This window comes from Mauremys mutica, chromosome 3, assembly GCF_020497125.1.
Source record: "Mauremys mutica isolate MM-2020 ecotype Southern chromosome 3, ASM2049712v1, whole genome shotgun sequence".
Lineage (NCBI taxonomy): Eukaryota > Metazoa > Chordata > Testudines > Geoemydidae > Mauremys > Mauremys mutica.
In genome coordinates, this window is record NC_059074.1 from 148,088,990 (window position 1) to 148,113,098 (window position 24,109).

General features: G+C 53.8%; 1 protein-coding gene and 1 pseudogene across 3 annotated transcripts in view; one reads left to right on the forward strand and one right to left on the reverse strand.

Moving 5' to 3' along the window:
* Positions 1 to 9,467: 9,467 nt before the first annotated feature.
* The window catches only part of LOC123366283, a 47,820-nt gene continuing 33,178 nt past the window's right edge, over positions 9,468 to 24,109 (forward strand). Inside the window, exons 1-5 of one of the 3 annotated variants that reach the window (XM_045009572.1) lie at positions 9,468 to 9,577; positions 10,158 to 10,226; positions 11,736 to 13,136; positions 17,476 to 17,583; positions 23,246 to 23,407. In XM_045009572.1, the coding sequence (XP_044865507.1) occupies positions 12,711 to 13,136; positions 17,476 to 17,583; positions 23,246 to 23,407 (696 nt within the window). In that variant the 5' untranslated portion in view covers positions 9,468 to 9,577; positions 10,158 to 10,226; positions 11,736 to 12,710. Of the gene's footprint in view, positions 9,578 to 10,157; positions 10,227 to 11,587; positions 13,137 to 17,475; positions 17,584 to 23,245; positions 23,408 to 24,109 lie in introns of those variants that run through there. The other 2 variants (XM_045009570.1, XM_045009571.1) reach the window with 2 other exon arrangements.
* LOC123366002 lies at positions 14,062 to 16,516 on the reverse strand (annotated as a pseudogene).

The following is a 24,109-nucleotide window of genomic DNA, read 5'->3' on the forward strand; positions in this document are numbered from 1 at the left end:
GTTCCCAGAGCCTCACCAGCCTGTGTCAGGGGTTCATCACATCAGGATAGAACCATCACTGGGACGGCAGCTAAATGAAAATACAAGAGCAGCCCTGCCCCCACTCCCCCCAGTCCCTCGGGAAACACCAGCAGCTCCCGGGGGGCCTGCCACATCCCTCGCACCACTCGGAGCGGCACTGCTTGTGTTCTGCAGGCTAGGGGGCAGCAATGGGCCCAGGCCCCCTGTGCGGAGGGGCTGGCTGCTGGGAGAGTTTGAGTACAGCATTTTGGGGGGGATGTCTGGAGGGAGGGATGTGGTCCAGATGGCAGGAGAAGAGGAGTCTGGCTGCAGCACTAGGGACAGATGGGAGGCAGGGTTTCTGGGAAGCACCAGAGAAGGCTGCAGGCTGTAGGGATGGAGAGAGGAGCTCTGCTTTGGTGACCGCGTCTGGTGTGCAGGATGGCGGGCAGCTGTCAGACTCTGCCCACACCAAACAACTGCCATCTCAGTACCAGCAAGCGGGGGGAACGTGCGGGGCCTGGCTCCCTCCAAGCCTCCTGACACACTCCATTATCCAAACTATAGTGAGAAAACCCCCTCCCTGAGAACGACTATCCCACATTCTTCCTGCTCAGGGGTCTGTGGACTCAGTTGTCACTACCCCGCCTTTCCCCCCCCTCCCCCCCCGCCCCTCAGCACAGCACTGCTAAGGTCTGCCAGCCACTGCTGCCCAGGAGAATTCCCCATATCAGCTCTCAAGAAAGGCTTGGATCCCAAAGAGAAGCCTCCTTCTGCTCCCAGGAGCCAGGACACAGAACCCCTGAGACGGTCTGGGGAACCTTGCCAAGCTTCCCTGCTAGGGGACTGGCAGCATGGAGCTGAGCAAGCCCTGTGCCAGTCTCCAGTGGAGGTTGGGCTTGCTGGTGGGGATTCAACCCGCTGGATGTCTCCCTGTTCCACATCAAGAAGAACTCTGTTCAGGCCAGTCAACTGCCCACAGGAACTGAGCACTGGAGCAGGCCCTTGCTCACCCCATGCCACAAATCCCACAATTCCCCACTTGCCATGCTCCCAGCATCTCGCTTGCCCATGTGCAGGGAGCAGAGCTGTATAGAAACTTGCTACATGATTACTGACAGGCAAGGGCTGGGGCCACTGAAGAGCCAGCAGGTTCTCACTCCCCTGTATGCACGCAGGGCCGGCTTTAGGCCGATTCCCCCGATTCCCAGGAATCGGGCCCCGCGCCTTAGGTGCCTTTTTAATTTAAAAAATTTTTTTTACTCACCCAGCACCCGCGGGGGGGTCCGGGTCTTCGGTGGCATTTCGGCGGTGGTGGGGTGGGGTGTCCACTCCAGGTCTTTGGAGGCATTTCAGCGGCGGGGGGGTCCTTCGGTGCCGCATAAGACCCGGAGCAGATCCTCCACCGCCGAAGTGCCACCGAAGTGCTGCCGAAGCCCCAAACCGCCGCCAGGTATTCGAATCGGGCCTCACAGTTCATAAAGCCGGCCCTGTATGCATGCTACCTTGGCCTTCCTTCCCCACCTCAAGCCAGCTTCCCCCAGCCCTGTATGGTCAGTGACACCACCTGCCATCTGCTTTGTGTCTAATCTCCTGAAGTGCCTCCTATCGGGGCCTGATGCAGATCATTCGTCTTGTCGCTTTGTTGTTCCCTCCACTAATGGCATCTCCCTTCTGCTTTCTGTGTCTAGCACCACTGTTTCTGCAAAGGCAATGGTATCAGAGGGCAAAGGTCAATGTTTTGGACTAGCCAGCCTCCTCCCCACCTTCCTTGCCTGATCCCTGAGCCCAGCTCCTGCTTTGTCTGTACAGATTGTACTCACTCTACTTGCATGAGTCTAGCCTGCTATGTCCACTCCCAGCCGGAGAGGTTCCTTTGGGGGTTAGTGGCAGTCTGGTATCTGGAGTCAATGAGAGCAGGTCAGGCTATGATCTGTTCCCTTCCAATGTGCTGAATTCTGCAGCACTGGCCCTTTAAGTGTACCTTCTTAGAGGCCACAGGCCAGGAACCTTCTCCCTGGGGAGCATTTCTCACTGACAGCGAGATGCTGGCAGGCTCTGTCCCTTGGGCCTGCTGTTTCTGCACATGGCTTGTGGGCTGTGACCTCACCCTTACCCGGCAGGAAGAGGGGTTAGGCCGTGGGCAGTCCAGTTCTCTTGAAATTTGGGATTCTTTCCTGTGCTTGGGGTTACATCTGTCCTGCCCCAGCCACCCTCACGCCCAAAGGAAGCTGCACCCAGCAGCGGGCATAGGAATGGGCACATTGCTCTGGGGACAGCCATCTGCTCTGATGGACAAAGGGGCATTCTTTCCAGACTCTCGATGTGTCACTGCACAAGTATTCCCATCAGATCGGCCACAACATGTGCTGTTATATGGAGTGAGATGCTCAGACTTCCATCTCTCGCTGGAGCACTGCAGATTCACACCAGGGCCCTCCCTGCCCTGTCCTAGCACCAGTGTCTGGGCTGGCTCCAGACACCAGTGCAGCAAGCAGGTGCTTGGGGCGGCCAACAGAAAGGGGCAGCACGTCCGGCTCTTTGGCGGCAATTCGGCAGTGGGTCCCTCAGTCCCTCCTGGACAGAAGGACTCGCTGCCGTATTGCCACCGAAGAGTGGAAGTGGCAGGTTAGAGCTGCCGCCGAAGTGCCGCCAATCGCGGCTTTTTTTTTTTCGCTGCTTGGGGCGGCAAAAATGCTGGAGCCGGCCCTGCCTAGCACCTTCCATCTGAGGCCCTCAAGGCACTTTGAAAACATGAGTGAATTCTGCCTCCCACTCTCCTGGAGGCAGGGATGTGTTGTTTTCCCTATGGTACAGATGGGGAAACTGAGGCACAGAGCGGTCAGTGACTTGCTCAAGGTCACACAGTGACAGAGCTGGGAACAGAACCCAGGACAGGGCTAATCTATGTCCCCTCTGCTCTAAACAGCAGATACCACTCCTCTACCAAAACAGGAGCCCTGGAGTCCTGATTCCTACTCCTCTGCTCCATCCTCTAGCTCATGTTCCCTTCCTCATCACATTCGTATGCACTTGGGTGAATTTACCACTCTGAATATGAAAGGTATGAACACCAGCCACGCCAAACCCTGAGAAACAACAAGAGCCCCAGGTCCTAAATACACCCCAAAGTGCGTGTGTAGGGAGATGGGGGACACCTGACACCTACATTCCTGTTACTCATAATCCTCCACACATGACACCCAGACTGGCTGCAGTGGGGACAACTGTGCTGGGACCCATGGAGAATCCTGAGCTCAAGAGGGGAATTAACTGCAGGGGCAGCTGGTGAAACTCCAGCCTTTTTTCATGCCAAAGCCCCTGATCCTAAAGAAGGAGGGGGAAAAAATACAGGGAGTGGCTGGTGCAGAAAGAGCATTGTCTCTCTGTGGCAAGGATCCCAGCCTTTCGAGCAGCCTATGGCCCCTGCACTCCTCACCCCAGCATAGGTAGGGCCAATGTAACCTTGGGCAGGGATAGATCTATGGATTGGTAGTGAGCACAGCACATCCCAGTAGGAGGCACTCACAACACCTAAGGCAGTGCCAAACCCTCCCCGAGCAGGGGCAGCCTGTGCTTTTTGGTCTGTGCACTGGGAAGGGGTCATTCTTTAGGTTGCACGGCCCTATTCTCCAGAGGTGAGGAAGGGGAGATGTCATCAAGCAGTGCAACTGTTTGGACGTGGGGAAGAGGTGAGGGAGCAATATAGATGTACGGAATCAAATGACAGGCCCACTAGGGCGGGGGTGTAGTCTAAGGGTTAGAGCAGGAGGCTGGGAGTCAGGACTGAATTCCCAGCATGGCTGAGGAAAAGTAGGAGACTAGGAGGCAAGGGAATTGTGTTCTGTTCCCAGCTCTGTCAGTGGCTCACTGTGTGACCTTGAGCAATGCCCTTCCTCCCTGTTTGCCCCCTTGTAAAATGAGGGTAATGAGCCTGACCTCCCTGATAGGGGAAGGGCGCTCAGAGGGTGGTTTGGCAAATGTTTAACTGCTCCAGATCCTTGGAGCAAAGCAGCTATAATCAGGCAAAGCATTATTAGCATTATTACTAGTCCCAGCAGCTTGGCAAACAAACCCTGCCCTACTTCATCTGATCGCTGGTATTTGGCAAGCCCCTTTCACGGGGGTCTCGGAGCAACCTGGGCCTTCCACTGAAGCAAGGTACAAGCAAGTTATTTCTGCTAATCCCTGCCCTTGTTACCTTTCGGGCTTGACACTCATAGCCTGACAATAAACAGATTTCTACAAATTGTATTCGCGAAAGACCCTTTGTTCCACAGGGCCTCTCCCCGCTCTGTGTGTATCTCTATAGGTTGGGTAACCTGCATACACAATACAACTAGGAATGTACTGAAATATTTTTGTTCTTGGCTGGAGTCTCTCATTCTCCCATCATGACGTGGAAACCCTCAGCACAGCCATGCAGGGTGTTAGTTCACTCCCGCTCAGGCAGGGCTTGCAGTGTGCTCTGGCACAGGGAGCTGCAGGCTCTCTGGCTGCTTCCATCCACGCAACACCTTGCATGGATTGGCATCGACAAGCTTTTGCGCCTTCTGTAAGCCAGTCCACACTGGTCTGACGCTAATCGATGAAGCTGCAAAAGTCCTCTGTGCGATAGGGGAATATTCTTACTCACATTGTGCTGATGAGGAAACTGAGGCACAGAGGGGGCAGTGACTTGTCCAAGGTCAACACTGTAAGTCAGTAATAGAACCCAGGAGTCCTGATTCCCAGTCAAGTGCTGTAACCACTGCCTCTCCCATACAAGGTGAAAATCTCCCAGCTGAGAGAGTATAAACCCTAAATGGCTTCATTTGCTGCATCTTCTGGGCTGAAGGTTGCTCCCACTACACTCATGCAACCCTGCTGACACCAGTGGGGAGGAGGGGTGGCAGTGGGCAAATACTGGCATTAGGGGTGTACAACATGTCATGCCGGGCTGGCAGCCTTTGTATGTCAGCGCATGCACTCTGTGTGTGTGAGAGAGAGAGCAAGCGAGTTCATTCCGGGCCTAGGACACAGGAAGCCTGGCAGGCCCAGGAACGTCTAGTAGGCAAGTTCCAGGAGGGTTACGTCACTACTGACCCTTGCAGCTCTCATGCCTGTGACAGAGCTGTTGAGTGACTGTTTCTGCTTTAGGAGCAGAATGTCTCCGTGCTGGGGCTGGGCCAGCCCCCTCATCCCAGTGTTCATCTCTAGCTCCCCGTGAGAAAACTGCAGGGCTGGGAAAGGTCATGGCAGCTGAGCTCACTGCAGTGGCTTTCCGCTGGGATCGTCTGGGCAAGGGATGGGCCGCCTCAGGACGGGGCTGGAAAGAAAGGCGAGGCGTGCTTTCGGTCTCAGCACCCCTGGGCCCCTGCAGCATTTTGAAATGAGCTGACAAGCTCCAATCTTTATACTGCCCATTCCCACCCGCTTCGTGACTCCCCAGTCCAATGCCTAGTCCAATGCATTCCCAGGCTCTGAGTACATTAGCCCCACCCTGGGCACCTGGGCAGGCACTGTGTGACTCAGGACAGAGAGACAGCTGGAGCTAGGGCATTCTTTCAGTGGGGGCAAGTGGGCGGGGGGGTTGTCTGGGAGGGGGGGGCAATCTCGGCACTCTTGGCTAAATGGGGCTGTCCCCCATGAGGAGCTGGGGAGCTGGCAGGGCTCAGCTGCAGGGATGAAGGCAAATGAGATCCTAGGCACAATGGGCAGAGGGACAGAGAAATGAGTGCTGGGAGTAAATAAGGCCCTAGTGAGACTCCACCTGGAATGCTGTGGGAGGGTTGGGCCTACCCCACCAGGGAGGATTACTCTGGAGAAGGGGCAGAGTGGGGCACCAAAGCTGATGCTGGCCCTGAAGGGTTTGGAGGAAAGGTTGCGGGGCAGCGGTTTGGGATTCTGCCTGGAGAGGAGATGATTCTGCAGGGAGATTTGAGGTTTGCACATTTCTCAAAGGGATTGAGTGAGTCACTCGAGAGAAACCATCCCCCAGGGGAGGGGATGTGACCTGAACCTTGGCAGTTACCTCCTCAAAGGGGAATGAGCAGACTGGGCCAGTTAGCAGGGTAGGCAATTGGAACGGGGTGTATGAAAGAGTATGAGGCAGCTTGATCTGCATCTTGGACAGGAAGGACCAAGTGGGGCAGTGGAAGGTGGGATTCTGGTAAATGTGAAGAGTAGGAATGAACAGGCACTAGTTAGGGGCTAGAACTGGGGGATCTCAGTGCCAGAGAGAATGCCACTGAGACACAGGGCTCTTTTCATCAGGCTCTATGACCCCTGCCTTATTGTTCTCATCAGCAAATCTGTATGTATGTGTCGGTATGAAAGCTCAGCGCTGTGGGGCTAGGACTTCTCAGAGCTTCTCCCTCAGTCCCTATACGGGTGTTTAGCTAGAACCTGACCCATAGATTCCAAGCAGGGGTGCTGGAGCAATTCTTATAGTGGGAGCGCTGAGAGCCACTGAACCAAACTGTAAACCCTGGATATGCTGGAAGCCAGGGGGGTGCAGCAGCACACCTAGTTCCAGCACCTATGATTCCAAGGCCAGAAGAGACCATTGTGATCATCTGGCCTGACCTCCTGTATAGCACATAGAACTACCCCCAAAATAATTCCCAGAGCTGATCTTTATGAAAAACATACAATCTTGATTTAAAAATTGCCAGTGATGGAGAATCCACCATGACCTTTGGTACATTGTTCCAGCAGCTAATTATTCTCAGTGTCAAAAATTTACATCTTATTTCCAGTCTGAATTTGTCTAGCTTCAGCATCTAGTCATTGGATTGTGTTGTACTTTTCTCTGCTAGATTGAAGAGCCCATTATTAACTATTTATTCCACATGTAGATGCCTATAGATTGTGATTGAGTAACTCCTTAACCTTCTCTTTGCTAAACTAAATAGATTAAGCGTGTGGAGTCTATCACTATAAGGCATGTTTTATAATCCTTTCATCATTCTCATGACTCTTCTCTGAATCCTCTCCAATTTATCAACATTCTTCTTGAACTGTAGGCACAAGAACTGTAAGAATGTCCTACATTCTTTGTTCCCAGATGTATACATTTACATTTAACCATATTAAAATGCATATTGTTTGCTTGCGCTCAGTTTATCAAATGATCTTGATTACTCTGTATCAGTGACCTGTCCTCTGCACTAATTACCTCTGCCCTAATTTTTGTGTCATCTGTAAACTTTATCAATGATTTTATGTTTTCTTCCAGGTTATTGATAAAGATGTTAAATAGCATAGGGCCAAGAACTGATCCCTGCAGGACTCAACTGGAAACAGACTGCTTGAGGACGGTTCCCTGTTTACAGTTACATTTGATGACCCGCCAGTTTTTAATCCGTTTAATATGTGCCATGCTAATTTTATATCATGATAGTTTTTTAATCAACACGCCATGTGGCACCAAGTCAAACACTTTCCAGAAGTCTACGTCTATTATGTGAGCACTATTACTTTTATCAACCAAACTTTTACTCTCAGCAAAAAAAGATATCAACTTAGTTTGACCGGCTCTATTTTCCATGAACCCATGTTGATTTGCTTTAATTACATTACCCTCCTTAAGGTTGTTATTAATAGAGTCCCATATCAGCCACTCCATTATCTTGCTTGGGGTCAATGTAAGGCTGACAAGTCTATAATTACTCAGGTCATCCTGTGTACCCTTTTCAAAAATTGGTACAACATTAGCTTTCTTCCAGTCTTCCCCAGTGCTCCAAGACTTATTGAAGATCAAAATTAACAGTCTTGGATGCAAGTTATCCAGCTGATTTTAAAAATGTATAACTTTAATAGCTGTTTAACATCCTCCAGAGATACAAGTGGAATGGAAAGAGTGTTATCATCACCATATGATGAGACTGCATCACCTGTTTTTCCCCAATCATACAACAGAAATATTTATTGAATACCTGTGCCTTTTCTGCATTATTTTTGATAATTTTACCATTTCCATCTACCAATGGACCAATACCATTGCCAGGCTTCTTTTTGTTCCTAATATATTTTTAAAACTTCTTCTTGTTGCCCTTAAGTCTGCTGGCCATAAATTTTTCCTTGTATCCCTTGGTTTCCCTTATCAATTTCATGCAATTTCTAACTTCTGCTGTATATGCATTATATTGTGGCTTTTGGGGCATCTAGTAAGGTATTCTTAAATGATTCCCAATGATTATTCATGTTTTGGAGACAGCAAGAAAGAAAAATCCTCATGTTTCCACATAGCAATTTGCATGAGTGTAAGAGTGTTCCTACCTGACACTAGAATGTAAGTGGCATCAATACCCAAAAGTAGCACTCCCCACTATGATCTACATGGCACCAATACCCATCGCTAGCATCCAAGTGGATGGAAATTGCTCAGGAGCCCAGATCCTGTGGCACATTTTGCATGAATGGGCAGGTCTGCAGGGGGAACTAAATTTGGAACACAGGTTCTCATCCTCAGCTTGGTCCTTCACTCCCCTGGTTGATGGCCGCATGGAGACTGAGCACCTTGAAATGCTTAAAAAGGACCCGATCTGGCCAGTGCTTGGAACAGGGTTGTTGAGCTGTAGCTCTCTTGGGCCAGAGTGAAAGGTTGGATTTTTTGAGGGGTAGGGGTATAACAAAGGGAGAATGGGAGAGCACCGAGCAAGGCCTCTTTTCCCCCAAAGTATAAATATCTCCCCTATTGGACAGCCAGCGGGAACCAAAATAAAGTAGGTAGCACTGGCTAATGTTCCCAGAGTCTTCATGCACGACACCCTTAGGTTACAGCAGAGCTTGCAAACAGCTACCAGGTGGCCTTAGAAACTATAGTTACTGCACCCCCGGAGGGCCAGCCTCATAGCCTCTGGAGCCCCCAATAACAATAGATTATAGCGCCTCTTAGGGGCTGTGGTCAACTTGCTCCTAAACCCCCTAAAGATTACTTCTACTGCTGAGTCCTCCATTCCTCCTGAGAGCTATGGACCAGCCCTGAATGCCAGTGGCTATGTCCCCCCACTCCCCATGCCCACTTTCTCCTAGGCTGAAGCACAAGTGCCTGTGTTATTTGGATGTATTACTCTCCCCAGGGGAAGCAGCAGACAGTGAGGAGCAGGGTGTGGGTGACAGGGCAGCAGTTGCTGGGGGGGGTTGGCTGTATTTTTAACTCAGCCGCCTGTTTGGGGTTTCAATAGGGCCTTGTACTGAAACAGAACCCTGCATTGCTGCTGCTGCCAAACTGTGTTATTGTGCAGGACAGATGTTGTTAATGCAATCCCCTCCTTCTGCCCCCAGCGCTAACCGCCCTGCATGTGCCGGGAGCCAGCACGACCATCCCAACAGATGGGGTCATGGGGTCGAGCACTATCACTTACACCGAGCATGTGCTGTCCCCCCCTCCCCACCCCGAAGCGAGAGTTTAAAGGGGCAGCTGGTGAGGAGGAGAATTTTTGTTGTTTCTCATTGCTGGGGACATTATTTCTGTTTGTGCTGGAGACAGGTCAGGTTGTCAGGGGGAGCTGGGGCAGTGAAGGCTCCTCTTTGGGGAAAGATCCAGGGACGTTCCCTGAGCAATCCCGGAGAAGGAAGAATCCCAACAACTGTAAGAGCCATTCGGGTTATATGGATCCTCTCTTAGGGCTGATTTCCATTTGGAATCTCAGTGCTGGGGCCCCAGAGCTCAGGGGTGCATCCCAAGACAGGGTTGATCCATGGGGGCACCTTTCTCCCTCAGCAGCATTTGGCATGGGACATTCAGAAGCTGTGGGCTAGGGCTGCTTGTTTCGGGGGCAGGGTCACGTTTCTCTGCTACAATAACCTCGCCCTGGTCTAACCATGAAGAGGTGCTGTTTGGAGCTGGGCATTTTCATTGCTCTGAGAAGGGGGATGCGTGCAAGCAGACAGTGCACGCCACAGCAGGGGAGGACAAAGATGGGGATAGGAGACAGCCAAGATCAAGACTGCTGGCAGTGAGCTATTAAAGAAGCCATTGCTCTGTATAAAATTCAACCCTTGGACTGAATCCTTCCTTGGGTTACTCCACAGGCTGCGATAGGGCTACTCAAGATAGCAAAGTGTTTGCTGGAGCAGGCCCCAAATCTGCCCATGGGACACACACCATGCCTCCTTATCTGCATAAAAGGGGGACTATTTTACCATGAGTATTTTTCTTGTCTTCCTAGATTTTTCCCAGGTACAGACCACCTCGAGCGTGAGAGCTGCCCAAGTGGAAAACTGTTGCTGAGCTTGCGGTAAGAAGGCTGAGTGTAATATACACAGTCCAAGGCAGAGCTAATGTTATCTGAGCTCCTCTTGGTAGTGGTGTATGGTTGGATCCTTCGGCTTCTCTTGGGCAGGCACTACCATGTATCCCGATTCATAAATATAGAGGGTGCTTTACTAAGCTGGCATGTTCCCTGCCATTCATAACGGATAGTAAGACTTGCCCTAGGTTGCGCACCTCCAATATGCAGCTTTCAGTCCCAGGTGACCACTTTTAAAGGCAGCCTCAGGAAGGATGGTCCAGGGGCTGGGATACTGGCTAAGGACTAAGAAGACATAAGTTCAGTTCCCACAGACTTCCTGTGTGTTCTTCAACCTTAGTCTCTCTGTCCCCCATTTATAATGTGGGGATGATAGCTCTGCCTCACAGGGTGTTGTGAGGATCAATACACTAAAGACTGTGAAGTGCTCAAATCCTATGGTGATGGAGGCCACAGAAATATATCAGATGGCTGGACAAAGATCCAGTCCTACTAGGTAGCTTTCCCTAGTTCCCCTGGGACAGATTTCCCTGTGCATTGTATTAGAAAATCTATTGTCACCTCTGCCACTATGCTGCATGCTGTGGCCATGGGGAATTTCACAGGGGCAGCAAGAATAGAACCTACTACTAGACCTAAAGATTTCCCATGAGCTGCTGGCAGTATGGGGCCTATGACTCACAGCAGAACAGTTCTGAGTCCACCCCCTAGATCTGGCACTCAGGAGTTTGCTACCCTATTATATAACACAGGCACCTGACCAGAGCATCCCCATAGATCCTTGCTGAGACCTCAGCCCCTGCAGAGGTGAGGCTGAGCCCCGCTAGGGTGCTGCTGCTGCGGGAGGGCAGCGGGCAGTTCCCGGGGGGCGCGGGGGGAAGGCGGCTGGCTGGGGCAAGGGGCCAGCAGAGGTGGTGGTCCTGGCCCTGCAGAGCGGACGGGAGCCGGAGGGCTGGCCCAGCAGCGACCCCCCCCCCAGTGTTCCCCGTTGCCATGGCGCCCGGAGAAGTTTCCTTGCCGAGGGCCGCTCCGCCGCCCATCCCGGTGGAATTCAATTGCATCATCGCCTCCGGCGCTCGGTTGCCTGGACAACGCCGGGCACATTCGGAGATGATGTTCCCTCCCCGGCCCCAGTCCGCGCGCTGCGCCAGGGGGCAGCAGAGAGCCGCGGGGCAGGGCGGCGCGCGGGCCGCAGCTGGGATCCCGGCCCCTGCCGCGCGGCGGGCTGCAGTGCCGGGCAGCGCCCCGGGCCCCCGCCACAGCGCCGGGGAGCGGGGCTGGAAGTGAGCTCGGGAGCCGCATGACCTCATGCTCAGGAATTGCCTGCCGGACGGGCTGGGCCCGCGCGGGGGAGAGGGAGCCGGGCCGAGGGAGGGAGCCGGACGCCGCGGGCAGGGCTGGAGAGGCGTGAGCCCCGCGGGACTGGATCCCCGCGGCGGGTGGGCAGGATGCACCGCCCGCCCGAGCTGCTGACCCCACTGTGCGTCTGCCCCGCAGAGCCCGGCCCGGCGCCCTGAGCGCAGTATGCCCGCCCCGCTGCTTCTGCTGCCGCTGCTGCGCACCCTCCTCGCCCGCCTGCTGCTCCTGGCTCGCAAGCGCCTCCTGCCGCTGCTCCGGCGCCTGGGGGCCCGCCTGGGCTCTCGGGAGTCCCGCGAGGCGGTGCTCACCTGCCTGCTCTGCATCCTCAACCTGCGCAAGAAGGCGGACGACTGAGACCTCGAGTCTCCCCTGGCGCTGCGGGGACAGCGCCGTGCACTTAGCCAGGGAGGGGGAGCGCAGCCTGCCAGCAGAGGAGAGCACCCTGCGCCTGCTCTGTCCAGCCCAGGGGAGGACAGGGAGCCCACCGAGGAGGGAGGAGAGACTGCAGCAGCCAGCCTGGGAGTGGGGGAAGGTCTCTTAACACCCCGCGGGAGACCGGCCTGCCCCCTGGGAGCAGACTCATCACTCCTCATCTCAGCTCTGCAGAGCTGCCCCGTTTCCAGCCTTTTCCTGGGAGGATCATTTTCATCATCTTGGTCTGAAGATGGGATCCATCCCCCCCCTCACCTCCCTTCTTCTCTCCCGCTCTTCAACTCCTGTTTTCTGACAGCCCCTCTGGAAGGGGATCCCTCCTTTTGCTCCCCCCCCTCAGGGGCCTGGGATGGTTATTTTGTGACTTTCGCCCTTCGGAAGGGTTGGAAGCCCCATGGTTTGGGCCATTTCAAAGGAGGCTAGACAGAGGCCTGGGGAGGGATCTGGCCTTGGGCCCTGGGGGACGGACTAGACGGCACCAACTGGGGCTTCTCCATCTCTGTTTCTGGAGGCGGAGTTCAGCTGAAATCCTGTGTCGTTTCCTTGCCTCGAGGCTTGCAGGCTGCTGGCTGGATCCTTTTCTGCCTCGCCTCTCCTTTGGCAGCAGTGGGTGGGGAGTTTGGGGTTGTGATATCCCCCACAATCTCCTGGGGACTCCACAAGACCGATGTTTGGGGGAGGATGTCCGGCAGCACGGCGAGGAAAATCCAGCCCTTCACCATCAGCACCAAGCTCTCCCTGCCCAAGTGCACGGTGGACTTCCCTGGGGACTCCTGCCCTGATGACACCATGGCTGGCCTGGATAACCGTACCCTGCGCCAGAACCTCAATGAGTGTGTCCCCCTGTACTTGGCTCAGGCCCAGTCCAGCCCTGTGCCCCCTGGAGGTGGGTTCCAGAGCACCAGCCCAACTGAGGAGGGCATCACCGATGAGGACCAGCTCAACCGCAACTCGCTAGCCCGCTCCATTAAGAAGATCACGCTGTCTAACTGGCATGGGGAGCCTGGCCCAGGCAAGGAAGGGGTGTCTAGGGGCCCAGTCCATACCAGCTGTGAGAGGAATCACAACAACAACAACAGCAGCAGACCGGGGAAGGCTCAGTTCAAGGTAAGGACTCTTTGTACCCTGGCCCCCAGACCCTGCATAGGCACGGTCCTTTGCTGTGCTCTATTGCTCTGCATTCTGCCTCTCTGTTACATCAGGGCTAGATCTGCCCTCACCCCCTCCCAATCCTCAGCTATGAGAGTCTGCATGTCTGCTGCTCTCTTTCCTTCCCAGTGAGAGGAGATAGCACAGGCAGTGTGTGGAGGGAGACAAACATGGGTCTTTCTTGGGGAAGGACGTCCCTTCTTGTAAAGGGCCTCTGGGAGCTTGGTTGCTTCTCTGTTTGTCCTGTTATTGAAGACTAGTAGGAGCTCCAACCACATGAGTCTGTGGAGGCAACATTACCCCCACCCCCAGGGGGAAGAAACCCGCAGTGAGGGGGAGTTTGGAGACAAGAAGATGAGCATGCCTTTGGGGATACATCTGAATTCAAGCACACCTGAGGGCTCCTCTCTGAATCACCGCGGTAATCCCCACACCTCTCCCTAGGGGACCTCACAGCAATTTTTTTTGGGGGGGGGCAGTATCATTATCCTCCTTTTACAGATGGGGAAGTTGAGGCTCAGAGGGGAAGGTCTCTTCCAGGGACCACACATTATGTGAGAGTCAGGAACAGAACCCAGGAGTCCTGACAGCCAGTCACCTGTGCTCTAACCACTCGAACACACTCTAATCGCTTGATGCTTGAGCTCAGAATACCCCCTTGGTGGCCTGAGGCTGGTGCTGGGAGAAAGCAGCTGAGATCTCAAGTAGAAACTCCCCATGATTTAACCCCAAAACAGCTGCTTTCATAGTGGGGCAAGACTGGGAAGAGAGCAGAGTACATGATCACCAAACCTATGAGCTTCAGTGCCAGTAAAGGCCAGACAGCCTCATGCAAGCCTCTGGTGTGCTCAGCACACAGCCAGATCATTTTTTTCTTCTTTTTTGCTAATGCCAAGCTTTTATTCAATGCCAGTTACAGACTTTGGAGGGGGCAGGTCACCCCGTGATCGGCAGGTGGGGGGGGGCTCCGGCCGGGCTCGGCAGCAGGATTTAAAGGGCCGGCGCCGCGGGCAGCTCGGGGCTCAGCTGCTGTCGCCCAGGGTGAGCCACTCGAAAAGATACTTGCCCAGCCCTGCCTCTGGCGCCCCCACACGCCGCAGGTTGGTCATGTGGTTGCACAGCTTCTTGAGGAGCTTCACCTCCTCGTCCAGGTAGTGGGTCTCCAGGAAATCGCACATGTGTGGGTCCGCGTGGCTCGTGGCCACCTTGTGCAGGTCCAGCAGTGCCTGGTTGATGGTTTTCTCCAGCTTCAGGGCGAAGTCCATGGTGGCCGCCCCGTTCCCCCACTCGTTTCTGGATGGCCTGCAGGGAGATGCCCCCCCGCCCCCGGCGGTTCTGGAAACCCAGCAGCCGCTCAGCCTGTTCCCACTTCTCGCTAGGCAGCTTGACTGAGCAGTCCCCAGCTTGGGCAATGAAAGGGGGATTCTCATAGATCCTTTGCCTCCTCTTTTTTGGGTGGCGAGGGGAGGTGCAATAATTGCTTTTTCCCCCCTGTTATTTGGGACTCGCGAGATTGAGTCAGTCCCCACAGAAGGGAGGGGAGGCCTGCGAAATAGGGCTTTGTAAGAGAGGGAAGGACAGAGGGCTGACAGGGAGTCAGGACATGTTAGGAGTACAGTGTGCTGGAGCGGAAGCTGTGTTAGAAGAGAAGGAACTGTAGTATCCAGACAGGGTGAGAGTGGGGCTGGAAGAGAGAGAGAATAACATGTTAGTACACACTCATTCTTGGCCTGCAGCCCCCACTGCTCTCCCAGCCCTGGGCTCTGTCAGTGCCCCTTACTCCTCTCCCTGCTATTCCAGTCCTTGGCTCCCCATGCACAGCTCTGCTGATGCGCCTCACTCCTGGCCTGCAGCCCCGCTGTTATTTCCGTCCTGGACTTCCGACACACAGCTCTTCCAATGCCCTTGATCCTGAATTGTAGCCCCCTGGCCCCTCCCTTCCTTTCCCCACTGTTCCAGCCCTCGTGAGTGCAAACTGATGTGCCAAATTAACATCGAAGCAGAGAAGCATCTTCTTCAGTGGTGACCCACTAACACATTACCTCACTGCACTATCTCATTAGACCCCAAGGAAGAATCCTCTAAGATGACCCTGAATCCTCAGCCAAGAACATGTGTGCGCGTACACACGCGTGTCTCCCTGGCATTGAGCCCTATAGGGTCTGTGCTGGTTCCTCCTCCGGGTGGCTCTGGTTTACATGGTGGTGGCTGGCAGTGAAAGTCCCAGCCAGTCAGGGGCACCCTCCTCTCATTTGCAGCCTCCAATCCCCAAAGCAAGGCAAGGCCTAACTTAGTTCTTCATTTCACGTGCACTCCAGAGCTGTCTGCTGGAGGGACTGGGTGAGCGCGCAGCAGTTCGGCAGGAAGGATGAGGTCATCGCATGCTGACAGCCCTGTTTTCCTGAAGCTGGCGGATTGCGAGGCACAGTGTGTATAACATGCCTGTGTCACCTGCAGGCTTATCTCTCATTGCTGAGCGCTGGGTGGGGAAGGGCCGAGCAGGCCACAATGGGCGTGGGGACAAGACTGCCCATGAGTGGTTCCCTGGATACTGTGCCTGGCACAGCAGCAGCCACTCAGTGTCTCTAACCACCTGCCGTTCCACAAACAGGATAGACGCTAATGTACATATACGTCCGTCACCTCTGTGGGGGGTCAGACCTGTGGGCACTGGCTGGGCAGGGAGGGCCCTGCTCCCTGTGAGATCTGCTCATCCCACAGTTGCCAGGATGATTCTGTCTGGGCGTGTTCAGCTCAATTAGACTTTTCTGCTGTTTCTGATCATCCTTTGCCGCCTCATGTCCCCTTTCCTGCTAAAGGTGGGCTGCCTCCTCCTGTGAAGATGAGGCAGATAGTGCTGTTGCAGGGCTGCTTGAGCCTGCCAGAAGCAGTACAGGGTGTGCGTGTAGCGTAGGTGCCAGGGAAATGGTAGCGAGAGGACTCCCAGGGTGTGTCAGCATATAGCTAGAGCCCTGCAAATCTGCGCATAGCCACGTGATATCTGCAGATATCTGAATCTGCACACGCAGATTTCCATGGACCATGTTTGCAGATCGGATGCAGATACAGATTCTGTATCTGCACAGGTCTCTATATATAGCCATCCCGACAGGGCCAAGCCAGCACAACTGCAGCACTGGCACTAAAGGCTGGGGAGGGGATGGGTTCAGAGCCTGAGCTCCAGCCTGAGTGGGAACGTCTACACATCTGTTTTTAGCTCTGAGAGCCTGAGTGTCTAGACCTGGGCTCTGAGACTCGCTGCCACGGGGTTTGTTTTGAAGCATAGACATACCCATGGGGTCCAGACCTGCAAGCCGCACTCCCATGAGGAGCCCCATTGACGCCTATTCCTGTGAGGGAAGGTGGTGAGCAAGACTTGGCCTAGAATGGCTTTGTCTATTGGTTAGCGCAGGTGTGACCAGGAATCCTGGGTTCTATTCCCAGCTCTGCCACAAATGTGTTGTGTACCCTTGGGCAAGTCTTTCCTCATCCCTGTTTATAAAATGGGGCTAACGGTATTGACCCACCTCCGAGGGGGCTGTGTGAGGCGGAGCTAATGTTTGCAGAGTGCTTTGAGCCCCTCGGATGGCAGGCGCTCAGGACGTGGGCAGTGTTATTCCCAAAGAGATGATATCAAAGATAGAGAGTGACTAGCACATATCCCAAGGATTCTTTCTGCACAGTAAGCGAGCCCCTGTTACTGGCTTCTCTTCCAGCTGTTGTCCCCTGTACTATAAGAGCAGAAGTGACTCCAGATGTTAAAGATAACCCACGTTTCTGCCAGCAGAGATGGGAGAATTGCAAGCAGCCAGTATCCTAGAAGTCCTGGGTATAATTCCCAGCCTGCTCTGAAACACAGTCCACACACTGTGCAGAGTCCAACCAATCCCACACCCCTCTCTTTCTGGCTCTATTAACAGTAACAAGGTAACAACATACAGCTCAGATCAGACTGTCTCCCCAAGCCTGACTGCTCCTAGGGTTTCTTCTCTGGACCAGCTCAGCCCACACCCTAGATCTTCTCTCCCCAAACAGGTGGAGTGCTGAGCCACCTGCCTCAGAGAGGCAGCCAAACCCACTTAACCCTTTCCTAGCAGGATCAACAGCCACTAACAGGAGGGTGGTGGGGGTTCAGGCAAACACAGGTAGCATGTCACTATGACCTTCAGGGGGTCTCCACCTGAAAGCCCCTATCCAAGGAGCCCAGGCTTTGGCTGCTCGGCGAAGAGGTCTCCAGACCTCTCTTGGTGAGTGGGTGAGACTCAGCCCTTACAGACTGCTTCTTCTCCACCTCTAGGTCTTCCTCAGAAAGGAAGTGGATGTGGAGGAAGAAAAGCAGGAGGCCAGGAGCCCCCATGCTGGTGATTTCTGCTCTCCGCTGGACAAAGGCCCTCCCTTCCATATGGTACGTCCCTGGTTCTCTTGATTTATAAGAGCCTGTGTGGATCTTGTACTGGGGTGGGCTATTCTGGGTTGGTTTGGTGCTGTGTGAATGTGGTCTGCAGGGGACATTTCCTGAGCACAAGGGTAGCTGGGAAAAGTGAGATCTCTCCTCCCAGGCCTGCCATTGTGATGAAATGCCGGTGGAGCAGGGGCTAACGAAGACTCAATGGGGCAACATGCTTGCCAGCTCTGAGGTTTGAGGCTGAGTAATGTACATCGGCCAATCCTATAAGTGAGCGAGCTTGTCATGTCTGTAAAGCAGGCCCAGCGGGCTCAGCTGTGAACTGCCTCCGAACAGGGCAGGGCAGGGGGGGTTCAGCAGATCCTGCTCTGAAAAGTGCATGACTGGTGCAGACACATCCTGGGCTTCCAGCTATTTGAATGGCCTAGTGTGTGGAGGGCTGCAGCAGCAAAGGGAATGGGCTGAGTGTTTAAACAGGAAGGTGAAGGGGGCTGGAGAGTCCAGGGATGGATACCTGAAGGGAAGCAGCATCCCACCCCTCCCTCCTCAGGCTTCCATTCCTCATTGGCCTCCCTGTACCCTGCTGCTGGTCTCCTGGGGAAGCAGTAACAGTGTTAGAAGAGTCTATGCTGCCTGTAGCCCTGTTGCTGAGCGTCCCTGGCACAAGTGTTGCTGCTGCTTATTTAAGCAAGGCTGCATGAAGGTACCATGGGCAGGTCACATGACAGCATCAGACTCTCTCTTTCCAGGGTTTTTTTTTAAACTATTTCTCTAGCCCTCGGGGTTGTGCAGAAAAGCTGGAAAAATGTGGTCCATGTGTAACAAGCGCAGTGAGATCTGCCAAGAGCCTGAAACGAGTGCTCGGGGGCGGGGGTACACTGCCCCATCTGTGTCCGGTAACTCCGCTGCTCCAGGTCATCCCCACCGTCTGACACCATCCCAGCAGAGCACTCTGTGTGTTGGGGAGACCCTCATCGCTAGGGTGGTGTTGCAAATTCCCCCTCCCCCAAGTCCTCTGTTACAATGGCTGAGGGCAGAATCTTCCCTTCCCAGGGATGGATCCCAGCCCACCTGAAGACAGGAAGCAGTGATCCAGGGAGGGTGGGGCTTCCCACCAGCCCAGCCTAGGGCTCTGGTACAGGTGACCCAAGTGGGGTTGGGGCCAGGTGCAGAGCCACGCATGCCCATGGCATGGTGACCCCCATCGGGGGCGTGTCTAGGGCCCTGGATTGCCTTTGTCCAGCCCTGATGTAAGGGCAGGTTTGGTAAGAGGGCTAGGTGAGGGTCACAGGTTTGTTGAAGGAGGCAGTGAGCAGAGTGCCTGCTGGCTTGGTTTGGAGTTGTATGGGGGAGGGGTTTGTCCACCCAGTTTAGATCAAGCCTCATTTTCCAGCTGTTTTATTCTGGGTCCTGTTGCTGGAGCTCTGAGCTTGAGTCTCCTGTGGACAGTGCAGCTGTCATACCACCCCTGCCTTCTCTCGCCAAAGCACTGGGGGGATGGCCAGGATGTCTGGTCCCCCATTCAAACAGAATTTGAGCCCCCAGAAGCTGTTGGAGGCTTCCCGAGAGCGGAATGGGGCACCCCACAATGAGGCACAGGGAGGGACAGGAGAGCCCCTTGGCACTGGCCATAGAGCAATAAGGTCCTGGGCCCAAGGGACCCAGGACATGGAAGTCTGGCCAGAGTCCTTCAGCCAGTGTGTCCCCCAGGCTGCGTGGCTGCTGCTGTTTTCTAGGGAGAGGCTGCTGCTGTAACCTGGCTGTGTCCTGGTTTGGCCTTGACCCCGTGGCAGGGGGTATATGTCCTTTATATGAACCAGTCTCCAGATTTTTCTTGCCTTCTGCAGCAGGGCTGCTCAGGAGGCCTGGCTCAGCAAGCAGTCCTGCTGGGGGTGGGGTGAATCGTCCTGCAAGAATACAGCTCTATTGATAAGCTGCCCAACTCACCACCCACAGCGCGGCCTTTTTCCACCTCTCCCCACTCCGTGCCAAGTGCTGTGCCTTGATCTGCCCCTTCCCAACCTGATCCACCAGGGCCTACGTTCCCTCCTCAGGATGTGCACACAACCCTCACTATTAAAACTGTGGCACATCACACTCTACTGACCGGCCACTGCCTGATCCCTGTCCTTGTGCCTCTTGTGCCCGGACTGTAAGATCTGTGGGGCATGCCCGTAGCTGGTACAACACCAGGCTTCTCAGTCTGCTCCATCTCCCAAGAGGGGCTGGCACTGAGCTCCCTCCATGCAGCAGGACATGAAATCCTCACAACCCCGGCCCTCCGCAGGGGTTTGTGCAGCTGGACCTCGGGTTGAGCTTGGAGGAAGGCCAGTTCCGTCTCTGGCTGACCTTAGCCGTCGCCCCCGTCGGAGCTGGATCCCGGACAGAACATTCCATCAGTGCAGACCACGAGAGCGAAACCCCAGAGGAAATGCAGAGCTTCCCCCCCTTGATGAGTTAATTCAAATAAGAATCTCCAGATGCCCCTGGAAGAGCTGTGGGCTGAGCTCCTGGGGAACGAAGAAGCGCCATGTGGGGAGGGAGGTGGGAGAATCGCCCTTTTGTTTCAGTTGCTCTCTTGCTTTGGAGCTCTGCTCATCACTAAAGGGCACTGGATGTTCGGGTGAGGAAAACCCTGTCCCCAGGGCCCTCCGGGTCTGGTGGGGGCAGGCATGGGTGTGGGATCAGGGCACTGCAGCCCCTTCCCCAGGAGGACAGAGCTCCAGAATCATTTCTCTATTGGGTGAATTTTATTCCTTTTAGCAGGAGGCAGCTGAAAGTGAGAGAACCAAGCCATACTCAGAGAGATGGTACTAAGCAAACTTCCTCCTGATGCAGGTCTGCTAATGCCTTTCATTTCTGGTCCTCCTCTCCACCCCCAACTATTCCTGTCCTGGGCTCCCCTCACACAGCTCTGCCAACGTCCCTCAATCCTGACCTGCAGCTCCCCTGCTGCTCACGTCTCCGGGCGGAGTTCCTCTGGGCGGCGTCCGCTGGCTCCCTTGACGCCTTCGAGGAGCAGTGGGCGCTGTCCGGGGTTCTCTGCTCGGTGTCACCGTCAGGCTCCCTTCTTATGACCCTTTGACCGCACTCCTGTCCCTGTTCTTTTATTAGTTGTCCCCCGCAATTAGTGGGTTTCTGAGGCTCTGTGGCACCTCCCCTTAGGCTGTGGGGGGTTCCGTTAGCATGGGGCGGGCTCGCCCGCCCCATTTCCTGGAAACCCAATAGATATTTCCACGCCTTGAGCAGAAAGCACAAAATCTGTCACATTGCAAAGTAGCTTAAATATGTGGAGAGAGATTCTTTGAGGCAGGGGTGATCCCCATTCCTGCCATGCCCATGCTAGAGGGCAGTGGGCTCCCAGGCTCTCCACTCCTTTTTCTGGCTGAGTGCAGTTGACACAATGCTGATTGCTTGCTGTGCTCGGTGGGAGGAGTAGAGGGAAACTTCCAAGATAACTCTGTGCTTTGATGTTGTGCTTGAGGGCTAGGGGTTGGGGCCAGGCTTGAGAAGGAGGAGGAGGCAGCTGGGGGGGCGGGGGAATGGGGATGCAGAGAGAGTGCAACAAATGTCTGAGCTCCTCACAGAAATATTCAGTTTCAGTAAAATCAGCTACTTACCAGAGGACTGAAGAGCAGCACATGTTGTCCCTGGCTCTAAAAAGGAAGAAGGGTGATGCTGGGAATTGCGGCCTGCCTTATTGCCATCGCATGTGATAAACTAATTGAAATGATGATTAAAAGTAGGAATTATAAACCACATATCTAATCATGGAGACTAAGCAGCGTGGCTTCTGCTGAGGAGAATACGATCTATCAGAACTCTTTGAACATGTCAATAAAACAGTGGATAAAGGTAAAGTGGTTGACATAAGTTATTTGAACGTCCAAAAAGCCTCTGATTAAGTCCTGCACAGGAGGCTATTAAGAAAACTATGTAGCCATGGGGCGAGAGGCAAAATACCATCAGAGATCACAGACTGGCAGAGACAGAAAACAGAGAGTCAGAAAAACTGGTTGATTTTCAACATGGCGAAGGTTAGCAGTGAGGTGAGCCAAGGCTCCAGACTGAGACCAGTGCTGTTTGACAGATGTGTTCATCTGGAAAAGGGAGTGAGTCGGGAAGTGGGAACATCTGCAGCTAGCACAAAATTATTTAAGTTAGTCAAGTCCAGAGAAGAGTGTGAGGAACTTCAGAGGGATCTAACCAAGCTAGGTAAATGGGCACCACGATGGTGGGTGAGAGTGAGTGGTGACAAATACAGAGTAATGCACGTTGGAGGGAACTACTCATACACCTTACAGGGCATAGGTGCTGGAAGTAGGGGTGTGGGGGGTCCTGCCTTGAAACGATTTCCATCATATACAGGGTTTACAGTTTGGTTTGATGGCTGTCAGCACCCTCACTATACAAATTGTTCTAGAACCCCTGTTACAGAGTTCTAAATTAACTGTGTCAGCTCAGGAAAAAGACCCGAGCATCATTGAGGACAGCTCAATAAAGACCTCTGCTCAGTAGGGAGCTGCTGTCCAGAAAGGGAACCAATGTTCAGATGCATGAGGAATGGGATGGAGGAATGTCATTGTACAAATCTGTATTATGCCTGTTCTGTTCATTCGTCTCACAAAGAAACTAGAGGAAATAGAGATGGGCCATAAGATTGATTAGAGACCTGGAAACACTTCAGAGTGAAGAGAGATTGAAAAGATTGGCATTGTTTATTTTAGAGAGGAGAGAAATAAGATGGGACGTGATCAAAGGACACAGGCTAATGAAGTGTAGGGAAAGTAGGCCATTCTGTTCATAACACTAGAATAGGGAGCATCCAGTGAATTTGAAAGGTGGTATGTTTGAAACGAACCAAAGTAAACCCCTCTTCATGCAGTGCACAATTGGGCTGTGGAACTCATTGCCACTAGATACCATTGAAGTCCAAAGCCAAGAACTTAGCAGGATTCAACAAAGATTGGAGATTTATCTGGGGAATGAGAATGTCCAGAGATACAACAATAGGGATTTTTACGAGAGAGAAAGTTTTGGAAGGGTTGTGAACTCTTCTGCTTCTAGACGTAAGCCAAACTCTAACTGATGGGTGTTAGGGGGAAACTTTTCACAGGAGCAGGTTCTCTTACAACTCCCTACTGTAGGGTTTCTTTCACTTTCCTCTGAAGCATGGGCTACTGGCAACTGTCAGAGACCCTATCTGGATGTAGCCTAGGGCTGATCCAGTAAAGCAATTCCTGTGTAACATAAGGGAGAGGAAATGTACTGAACTAAGAGGAAGCAAATGGAGATGGTTGCATTTTACATTGTCTGTCTATTTAGATTGCAAACTTTTTGCAGCATGGATTGTGCCTAGGACTAGCGGAGTGCGGAGACCCATATGTGTTTATGATGCCACGACAAATTCTGTGAACGACAAGTGACTTCCGTCTCAGAAAAACACAGGACTAGAAACTCAGCTGGTGTAAATCATTGAAGTCAGGGAGCCAGATCCTCAGCTGGAGTGTCTTGGCAAAGAGCTATTGAAGCCAATGGATAGTATTTAATGTTTGTGGGAACAAACCAGGCTGCCATCCCCTTTCATGTGTGTGTTTGGGTTGGCTCAGGTTTCCACCCCCAGGTAAGTGCACTAAGTCTTTCCATTCTTTGACTCCCTTAGGTTTCAGGATGCCATGCACCAGCCCCCTGGAAGGAAAGTGTCAAGAACAAGGAGCCAAGTGGAGTGGCTGGGCTGAAAACTGGCATCCGAAGCAGTGCAGGGCAGGCAAACGTCCCTAACCAGAGCCTTCTCATAGTCCAGTTCAACCGAGAGATAATGCAGGTAGAGTCCGGGGATCCCTGGAGGAAGGTCTGGGAGCCAGGGAGCTCAGTGAATGTCTGGTTAATGGAGCAGTTGCCCAGGATGCTGCCCCACCACGGTGTGCCTCTACATTGGGGGGGGGTTGGCCCCTGGGGGGAGCAGTGATGGTAAGAGAAAGCTCCTTCCTTCCAGCTCCAGTGGAGGAATGAAGCAGGGATGTGTCCATGGCCGGAAGCCTTTCATCTGAGCAGCAGGAGTGTGAGGGGGAGTGAACGCTCAGCCGAAGCGAAGCCATTGTTGTGGCATAACGTCATATTTGGCTGCCTTTCTCCAGGCCGTCTGCCCCAGGGAGCGTGGGTCAGCCCGCATAGGGGCCCAGTTCCCTTCCCCCACCCCCTAGCAGCAGAGGCAGCAGAGGAAAAGGGGTCACAAAGAAGGGGTGTCTCTGTCTGCTCTGCAGGGGGATGGTGGGGCAGCGGAGGGAGAGAGAATGAAAGGAGAACAGACTCCTCACACGGCGGGTAGAGAGATTGCCTGTGAGGCCTGCCCGCCTGGCTATGTCCTCTCCACTCAGCCTGCAAAGGGCCTTGGCTGCCAGGCGAGGGGGACGCGGCCCAGCCAGACTGCAGGGCTCTCCAGAGGCAGCCAGAAATTCTGGGCTTTAGCATTTCAGTCTCCTTCTCCCAGGGGCTGTGCCCACAGCCCCATTCCAGGGGACCCACG